This window comes from Ictalurus furcatus, chromosome 14 (genome assembly GCF_023375685.1).
Source record: "Ictalurus furcatus strain D&B chromosome 14, Billie_1.0, whole genome shotgun sequence".
Classification (NCBI taxonomy): domain Eukaryota; kingdom Metazoa; phylum Chordata; class Actinopteri; order Siluriformes; family Ictaluridae; genus Ictalurus; species Ictalurus furcatus.
Genome location: NC_071268.1, coordinates 23,765,994 through 23,776,104, shown reverse-complemented (window position 1 = coordinate 23,776,104; position 10,111 = coordinate 23,765,994). Strand labels below are relative to the sequence as shown.

The following is a 10,111-nucleotide window of genomic DNA, read 5'->3' as shown; positions in this document are numbered from 1 at the left end:
GTGTGTGGTTGTATGAGAGTGAGAAAGAGAAAACATACTAGTGGGAGGGATGGGCTTGGTGGCTCTGACACAGTTTGTCAAGCCTGGCCAAATTGTTGAGGCCCCCTCAGGCGCCCCCTGGCGGCCCCCACTTTAAAAAACCACTGCTCTAATGCGCAGGTTCTCAACCCTGGTTCTGGAGAACCCCTTGCCCTGCACATTTGAGTGGCTTTCCAGCTCTAACACCCACACTTCAACTCATGAAGAACTGTTAATTAGATGATGAAATGAATCAGGTGTGTTGGGAGCAATGAAACCTCTAAAATATGCAGGACAAGGGGTACTCCAGGACTAGGGATTGGTAACCCTTGCTCTAATGCAATACGGGTGGTACAGCGGGCACTCCAGGGTTCCTGGTTCCATCCTGATCTTGGTTTACTGTGGAGATTTGGAGGTTCTCCGGGTATCCTCTGTGCTATCCAGTTTCCTTTCACCTCCCCAAAACATGCTGGTTGGTGTCTCTAAATTGCCCCTGGATAGGAATAAGTGTGTACATGTGTGCGTGCATGGTGTCCTCCATTCAGGGTGTATTAGGCCACCCACACCCAGTGTTCCCAATTTAGGCTCCGGGTACAAAGGCAACATGTTTATGGTTAATTCTTGTATACATAAGATGAAATGCACACAGTAGAAGAGCAAAATGATGTACGCAATTAGACGGTTGTACTCTCTCTTTATATGATCAAATGAAAGGTTAACATTATTACAATGTCAGTAATGAGTGCTTAACGGTTAGAAAAGCTTTCGAGGCTGTAAAATATTCAATATACTTTCAATAGGTACAATATAATTTTACAAGTTTTAACAGGTAGATTCTTATACATTGTTTAACTCATGAAACAAGCAAGAATAAGAATGACAAATACAACATAAAACATGGCAATAAGTACCATTATTAAACTTCTAGTTTATCTTGAATATAAGTTGAAGTATCGCACGCACACACACACACACACACACACACACACACACACACACACACACACACAATATGTGCACAATGCATATACGTGAAAGTGTCTAACATTATTATAACATGTTATAACTGTTACAGCTACGATATCTACTTAATCTATTACTTCTTAAATTAATGTTACTAACTCTGAGCAGAAGCAGCAAAATTGCAACTTGAAAAACAATGGCATTCATTTTAAACGTGAATCTTGCTATGGTTAGTGGATTTTGGTGCTGTATTCAAAATGAGTTTGAAAGTGCAAGGGCAAGTGCATTCATAAAGAGAAGAAGACAAACTTACAAAGTACAAAAGAGGAAATGTCACACAGCTTAAACTTAGACTAACATCTCATGTCCGTAAAACAAAACATGGCGAGTATGACTGTAGAAGTGAAAAACCAAGAAACATGACTAGGTAACAGATATCTCAGAAGTTTTCTTTGCAGAAATTAAATCCGAACGTCTCACATTGAGCCTTGATAACTTTGGCAAGTGACGGCGAGCCACAGTAGAAAACATAGACCTTGCCTTTCTTTTCCTCGGACACCTTCTGGAACACCTTATAAAAACAAACCACATCTTAGACGTCTAACGGAACACACCGGCGGATAAACTGAACAATTTTGGAATGAATAGGAAAAAGGAAAACGACATTATCACAAAGTTCTGGGATTAAATAGGCATTGTACTTTCATACGGGGAGCACGGTGGTTAACATGTTCGCCTCACACCTCCAGGGTTGGGGGTTCGATTCCCGCAGCTGCCCTGTGTGTGTGGAGTTTGCATGTTCTCCCCGTGCTGCGGGGGTTTCCTCTGGGGACATGCATGGTAGGCTGATTGGCAGGTCTAAAGTGTCCATAGTGTATGAACGGGTGTGTGAATGTGTATGTGATTGTGCCCTGCGATGGATTGTCACCCCATCCAGGGTGTACCCCGCCTTGTACCCCATGCTCCCTGGGATAGGCTCTAGGTATAGGCTCCACGACCCACTAGGATAAGCGGTATAGGAGATGGATGGATGGATGGATGTACTTCCATACAATAAACTAGATCCTGTGCTTCATGCATCCTAGGTATCAGATACATTAGACCTGTGACTCATGGGTATGTACAGTATTTCACACTGACGTTGACTACCCACCTTGCCCCATTCGGGTCTGCCTGGCTGTGTGCGTGTCCTCAGACCAGTGATGGAGTCTCTCTTCTCTTTCTTCGCCAACAAGTCCAATGCCATCTGAAGCCCGATAGCCTTCATGTCATTCTTACTCAAAGCTGACGTCATGTACATGTGCATCTCCAAAAAGCGACCTGAACACACACACACACACACAGAGTGAAATCCATTTTAGTTATTATGAATCATTAATATAATTTATAATACATATAATAAAATCTACATATAATTCCCAAACCCAGTATGTCCCAGTACTTGCGTACTCTTTTGCTACACACTCAAAAGTATGTACTTTTTCCTTCACAAAAAGAGTACATAATTTCAGTGCATAGTATAAGTAGGTGAATTGGGACGCAGCATATATCGCTATTCAGTCAAGTGATGGTCAGAAATACCCAGAAATACAGAATCAGAGAGAGATTTATAATTTGGAGAAGAGCACAACAGATACAGTGTTAAATCACAAAGTAAAAGCGGAGCATGGGGATGAGGCCTACATTAGGAGATCACTAAATTCAGACGAAAAGCATTCTGAGGGTATTTTCAGAGGGGGTGATAGTTTAATAACAGCAATAGAGGGGTGGAATTATACCTGGGGAAGTCAAAATATTAAGATGTGAATTGTCTCCTGGATGTTGCCAGCTTTTAGTCAGGAAAAGAAATGATGGCGTAGTTATTCATTGACAATTATTGCATGTGTTTTGGAGCATACCTATGTTTTTGTGACAAAAATAAAAAATGATTGCAGACTAAGCATTATACGTGATATAATATCCTGTTTCTCAGACAAAAATTGAGTTTGAAAATGAAATAATTTTTTCTGAAGAGTTTTTATTGATCTCTCTCTCTCTCTCTCTCTCTCTCTCTCTCTCACCCTCAGGTTCCTCATCAGCCTGGTCCATCTCCAATTTGGTCAACAAGCTCACAAACCACTCAAAGGACTTCTGATCTCGGTTTATCCAAATGAAATCCACCTGTAGAATGTCAGAACTTTAATGTCATCCAGGCAGAATGGCTGCGGTCGCTTCAGTTCATTTCAGTTCTGTGTTACCTTCCTCAGCTTCATCTCATTATCTTTGATAGTCTCACACCAGGAGTAGTTGCAGTTAGGGCAGTTCTGCTTCCTCATTCGATAACTGTAGAGGAAAGGCAGTAGAAGGTAAACAAAAGGAGTCTGTTTATGTAGTGTTTTTGAAAATCTATAGACTTGTAGCATTTTATCCATGGAACATTCTGGTTTATGTGTTGAAAACATGACGTCTGTGTTGTAGGATCTCACCGGTACATAATGCTCTGCAAGATGGATGCGAAGGGTGTGATGCCAATTCCTGCCCCAATCAGCACCGCATGCTCTGAGGCAAAGATCTGCCTGGTCGGGGTGCCATAAGGCCCATCTACATAACACTGTGGCAATTTTTCAATCACATGTTTCATTCATTTTATCATGGATATAGGCCTATGTAACATAAAACCTTATACAAACACTTTCACTGAAGATTACCTACTTTTGGCCTTCACAACATTCATAAGCATTTCATACCTTGTTTATATAGAAATATTGGAGAATTAATGTAATGCTGTAAGTTCAAAACCTGTGAGGTTTTTGCCATTATATGAAATAGAGAAGAAAGTCAACTGCCATTATAGGTTGACTGTTTAAGACGGTTACTGTATATCCGTAATCTTATCTTGGAAATTATTATTTTGTCTTTACTAACAGCACATTTGTAAAGTATTGAGACATCTGTGGAGTATCCCCTGTGTTAGCCGTCATGTAGGGAGATGTATTAACTGTATCTATGTCATACACTCACTCAACACTTTATTAGGAACACTATACTAATATTGGGTATTCAGATCTTCATGGCATGGATTCCACAAGATGTTAGAAATGTTCCTCTGAGATTCTGGTCCATGTTCCTGCAGATTTTTCAGATTACAGTTATTAACGGGCTCAAAGTGGGCCATGAAAACATTCCCCACACTGTTACACCACCTCCACCAGCCTGGACTGTTGACACGAGGCAGGTTGGGTCCATGGATTGTTGCGTTGGTGCCAAATTCTGACTCTACCATCTGTGTGTTTCAGCAGAAATCGAGATTCGTTAGACCAGGCTATGTTTTTCCAGTCTTCTGTCCAGTTTTGGTGAGCCTGTGCCTACTGCAGCCTCAGATTTCTGTTCTTGGCTGACAGAAGTGGAACCCGACGTGGTCTTCTGCTGTTGTATTCCATCCACCTCAAGGTTCGACGTGTTGTGCATTCTGGGATGCTTTTCTGCTCATCATAATTGTACAGAGTGATTATCTGAGTTACTGTAGCCTTTCTGTAAGCTCAAACCAGTCTGGTCATTCTACATTGACCTCTCTCATCAACAAGGTGTTTCTGCCTTCAGAACTGCTGCTCACTGGATGTTTTTTCTGTATCGCACCATTCTAAGTAAACTCTAGAGACTGTTGTGAGTGAAAATCCCAGGAGATCAGCAGTTATATAAATACACAAACCAGCCCGTCTGGCACCAACAATCATACCACGGTCAAAATCACCGAGATCACATATTTCCCCCATTCTGATGGTTGATGTGAACATTACCTGAAGATGCTAACCCGTATCTGCATGATTTTATGCACTGCACTGCTGCCACACGATTGGCTGATTAGATAATTACATGAATGAGTAGGTGTACAGGTGTTCCTAATAATGTGTTCGGTGAGTGTATATGAGCATTGAAAATTGAATGTTGATGTGCCATTTGCATCAAAAACTATTATGAAGTACCAGTCTAACACAACTTTACTTATTTACGAAGCCCATATGTCAGCAAAAAAGAATGCCCTCATATTACAGCGGTAATCAAATTTGTATTTATAACACTGATTCGGATAACAAATATTTAATAAAGGATTTTGTACTTAATACTAACAATACTATTAAAATACCTCAGTATTAGATAAGTACCACTTATGTAATCATTACTCACCTTGATGTTACAATATCTATGATTCTCACTCAGTTTTGCAGAGATCTGTAAAGTGGTGCAATTTCAATATCAGAGGCATCTAAAACAGCTGCACACGGCAGTCCGGGAATAAATATAAATATTTATAAATGTAATTACTTGTTTTTCTTGGATAAGTAGGTTAGCAACTGTTATGTAAATAGATTTTTGTCCAGTAGAAATTACCTCTCTAGTTACTGGAGGCACGTCTCCCAATTCTACCTGCACTCCGAGGTCTGGATTTGGTGTCTGAGAACTGGGCCGTACTCCATTCTTGCGATACAGAGTTAGCTCAATGGCGTTATCCTCGTTAGATGCTACACTTCCACCACAGTCCACAGATTTGAACAGTTCCTCCTGTTATCGGCATGGGTTTGCGAGAGACATTAATCAGTGTGTAGTATTGCTGGCTGTTTCATGTAAAATGCAGACAACCAACCAGTAAAACAGTATGGTGACGTCTGAATGACTTGCATAGTTAATTATGTGATTAGATTCCGAGAGGATAAAGAGGATATGTGCTCACCTGGGTTCTTGCACTGTGCCTTCGGTTCCTCAGGCTGGCTGTAAGTCTCTTGTTGCTAACGACTTGGCTCTCAGGCTGTCTAAAATACTCAAACAGCCGATTTGTCCATTGGCCCATTGATCGCACGTGCAGCCACAGGGTATCTATGAAAATAAGTTAATTACTTGCTTCCTGAACCTTCAGTGGAGAATTGTTGTGAAATAGTGAACTGCTAATTTGCATTTGGCTATATATGGTAGATATGAGCAATGTGCTGTACCTTGTTGCTCTGGCGCACTGCTGATGGTAAACGGGTGCCACTCATACTTGGCTATGACTGGAATGTTGACGTAGACATAGTCGCCAGGTTTAAACTGGAAGAACGGTGGCCGCTTGATCACTAGATGTGTTACCTTTAATATCCAACAAAATGAAGAAAGACAAAGGCCTTAAATCAAGGCACAAGTCAGTGTATGGATAAGCAATTAAATGCAGTCTGTAAATGGTTGCCTGAAATATCAGGACTATGTATAAAAAAGTTATATGGTTCACCAAATATAGATTGAGACACCGACATTATATACTTTATCTTCAGAGCTAGAACTAAAGCAAAGAGCCCAAAGTGTCTGAGTACTTACGCTGCACTGTATGTAGAACTCAATCATGAAATAACTTATTATTTAAAAACAACACAAAGAACACCACACAGATTTAGAGTTTGTTTTTGTTAGTACCTTAGATGGGAGCAAGTTGACCTCAACAATATACAGGGTTGCCATGCGAGACACTGCAATGCCAACTAACTTCTCCACAAGGAAGATCACACCAGGTGCCACAAACCACTTCCAGAAATTAGCGCAGTGGACTATGAGCAGTACCCAAACCCAAATATAAGACAGATGAGACCAATAGAACACCTAAACATACACAAAAAGAATGTTTGGAATAAGCTGTTGTGGTGTGTCAATGTTTCTTAGTCGACAAACAGCAATTTCCCTGTTTGTGCACTATTTGTGCCATGAGGTGGTAGCTCAGAATAACGTTAAAGCACCGTACAGTCCATGACAGACAACACTGAGAGGATAGGTTGCATCAACAAGGGTTACATTAAACTGGTTTAAAGCTAATCAAGCATTTGCTTATCTAAATTTTCTTTTGATTTGTGGTTCCCTGATTTCCCTGGTTCGCACCGGGTCTGTGCTGGTTTCAAATGACAAGGACCCCTGGTTATTCATAGTCAACAAACTGATTCACACAATGGGTGATGTGATTCACCCAATGGGTGATGTGATCCAAACACAAGGTCACCTGAGTCATCTGGCCACAAAGCATGCAAGACAAGTTTATCAGACAAGTTTTTTTCATTTAGCACTGCCCTTCAGAAGCTATATAAAACATTTACATGTTTCCCAGAAGACAAAATAACGGCAAGCTCTCAGGGTGTCCCATTAATACATTTGACAGTATTAAGCTAGCCAACAGGGATTGTTCTGTTAGCAAATATTCCCAGGAAGTTCCCTGTCGCCTAGCATTCTGTTGTCAAATTTGGCACCATTCATTTCTGCCATGACTGCTGTCTGTTACAGTTTATTTCTTTGTTGTGATTTCTATTCTCTCAATTTTATCGCAAATACATCCTACAGTAGGTTGAATTACTAACTCATCATCTCCGTATCACACAAGTATCCTGACAGCCTTGTGCTACTTGACAATTTGAATAGACTTGATCTCTCTGAGTTAGGACACAGGACAGGTCACAGTTCTGTCCTATGGACCCCTAAAGCTGAGCTATGTAAATATAAAGAGGTTGGTGACATGCGTGTTAGTGACAGGTTGTACCCTATTTATGTTTGTTAACTAGATCATGTCTTATTCTTGGAGTGTTTATAAGTTTATGAAGCCAAAGACACGTACCACTAATAATGCCTTTTATTTGACATTACCCAATGCAACGAAAAGGTTTTAAACCCACCAACAGCTACAGTTCAGCCAGCTGACAAACTCGGCATCTGATAACAGTTATGACAGAGAGTTTTTTTTTTTTTTAGGAAGGAAGGAAGACCTACTACACTGATCATTTTGCCTCAAATTCTGCAAATCCCAAACAAGATCAACAAGAGGTCATGGTCATGGTGAACATTGAGTCAAACGGGTTATAGATGTACTTGGAAGTAAGTGACTGACCATCCTCTATGGGATGTCAACAAAATACTAAGATATATTTACTTTACCTTCCAATTGGCTCCCATTTTTTGGGGGAAAACTTTGTTCTCTAGTGGGTTATTAAAGATTTCACATTTGGAGTCTGAAATGCAAGTACACTACTCATGCCTTTGTCAACTTTGTTGATACTTTGTTTAAGAATACAGACAAAAATGGGCTCTGTATACTTATGACTGTAAAAAGGCTTTTGATCAGGTTAATCATAACATCTTTATCAATAAGGTCCTGACTGCAGGAGTGATGCTTCCCAAATGGAGGCAAAGAGTGCACTACCATAGTGCTTTCTTGGACCAGGAGTGGGGTGGCCCAAGGAACCCTACATGGGTCTATATCACCTTATTTTGGCTCAAAGACAGTTGAAGGGAAAAGGCGTCTCTGCAGCTTTGTGATAAATTGTACTAGAAATTTGTGGGTGGACCTTTAAAAATTTAAAAGCCAACGTTCTTTCAGTCAAGATGGCATAGAATGTATTTGAACTGGTGTATGATGTGTGCGTTTGAAATTTCCCACCAATTCAAACCCGAAAGCTTCGACTGTGAATTACTGTGAATGACTATAAGATTCCCATGGTGACTCACAGAAGCTCAGGAACAACATAGTTTAGAGTTTACAGTTTTTCAGTGCAGGAGATGTCCGAGTCATGCACCGCATGAGGATACCTGACGCTAACGTGTGATGGTAAAACGGACTTTTTCATATTATCATGCATAGCAGTGCACTCCAACACACTTGTGGCACATACACTAACGATACTAATGAGAAAAATACACCACAGATTCCCATAGTAACCTGCAAAAACTTTTAATGTATAAAAAGTACAATAACCAAGGCCGAAGACATGACAGCAGGTTATCCCCAGCACTGTATTAAGTAATCACACGCTGCTATGATTGTGGGATAGTTACATATGGTGTACATGTGGTCTGAGACATGTACAAGGCAAGAAGGAGTCATACATCATAACATGACTTACAAAAATACAAGGTTCCTAGTTAAACTGGATTCACATATAAACTATTAATTCCAGGTTAAATTCGATTCTTTGTTGATGCAACCCGACTTATTTCCTGTGCGATTCTCACAAACATATGCCAAGGCATATTTGGAATGTATTTATCATATAATGTCATCGTTACAGGAAAACTCTGCTTAATATTCTTGGTCATTTAGGCCACTTACCTCAAAATGACCACTACGTCTGACAAATGTGCTGGAACAAACCACCATGAGACAGATGATGACCTGCAACACAACCCCAGTGATAGAAGCAGTGCCCTTAACCCATCCGATACCCGGGCGTGTGGTGAACAGGTATTCCCACATGTTATATCCTTTATCTGTGCGTGTTAGCAAAACTGGGGAAAGGTAATAAGAAATTACATACAATTATCCTACTGGATTAAAAAAACCCAACTAAATATGGAATTTACTTTCACACAGATGATGGGATTATACAATGTTCAATGCTAAATGGAAGATGATGCTGCATATTAAATTGCACATTCATTTCAACAGAAGTTTCTTTAGAGATTACATCATGAATTCTTATTCAGCCTTAGTCTTTCTGTTCTCCAATGTAAACATAAATGACACTCAATATTTATAAATAGAGTTGGTTTCTATGTAGGGAACGACAAATACAGGCGTTACTAGATCTACAGAACATTAATAAGCTAAGTAAGAAACCCAAGGAAATGAGGTTACCAAAGTTCATGACATGTGCCATTGTGTGCACGAGAGAGAAGATGAAGATGGCATAGCCAACTATCTGATGCAGAAGGATGTTCTGGTCCAAAGGTAAGACTTTGACAACCCAGGTGGTACGTAGCCAAGTGAGACAACGCCGAAGCATCAGCACCTGCAGGCAACGTCAATCTAGCTGTAACATACCTTCTAATTTAGTGATGACTAAACTGGACTTGATTTAAAAGAGCCTCATGAATGTGTGAGGCTTACCATAATAAAAGTGCAGTTGAGGTTAAGGCATCGTCCACACCCTTTTGCCACCATGAACCAGGGTCCACCGGGAGCATGCTGCAGCATAGCTATGACGAAGAGGAGAATGTTGAGGAAGGCGTACAGGCAGAGGAAGAACAGCTTTCGGCTGTTGTTGTGCCAGTACACCCGGGTCAAATAGCGAGGCGTCTTCCTCTTGTTTTGGTCCACATTAGGAGGTTTTAACCAGTTAGCAGCACTATGGAAATCCAGACAGCATGGTCA

The 10,111-nt window shown here is 40.5% G+C and overlaps 1 protein-coding gene across 1 annotated transcript in view; it reads right to left on the bottom strand.

The window, feature by feature from the left end:
- Positions 1-500: 500 nt before the first annotated feature.
- nox5 (NADPH oxidase, EF-hand calcium binding domain 5) overlaps positions 501-10,111 on the bottom strand; it is a 13,434-nt gene continuing 3,823 nt past the window's right edge. The window contains exons 5-17 of the mRNA XM_053641108.1: positions 9,848-10,085; positions 9,596-9,749; positions 9,071-9,246; positions 6,403-6,585; positions 5,949-6,081; positions 5,690-5,832; positions 5,350-5,520; positions 5,146-5,190; positions 3,447-3,571; positions 3,219-3,303; positions 3,042-3,141; positions 2,135-2,301; positions 501-1,552 (exon numbers count right to left, since the gene is read on the bottom strand). Coding sequence (XP_053497083.1) covers positions 1,421-1,552; positions 2,135-2,301; positions 3,042-3,141; positions 3,219-3,303; positions 3,447-3,571; positions 5,146-5,190; positions 5,350-5,520; positions 5,690-5,832; positions 5,949-6,081; positions 6,403-6,585; positions 9,071-9,246; positions 9,596-9,749; positions 9,848-10,085 — 1,852 coding nt within the window. The 3' untranslated portion in view covers positions 501-1,420. The remainder of the gene's footprint in view (positions 1,553-2,134; positions 2,302-3,041; positions 3,142-3,218; positions 3,304-3,446; positions 3,572-5,145; positions 5,191-5,349; positions 5,521-5,689; positions 5,833-5,948; positions 6,082-6,402; positions 6,586-9,070; positions 9,247-9,595; positions 9,750-9,847; positions 10,086-10,111) is intronic.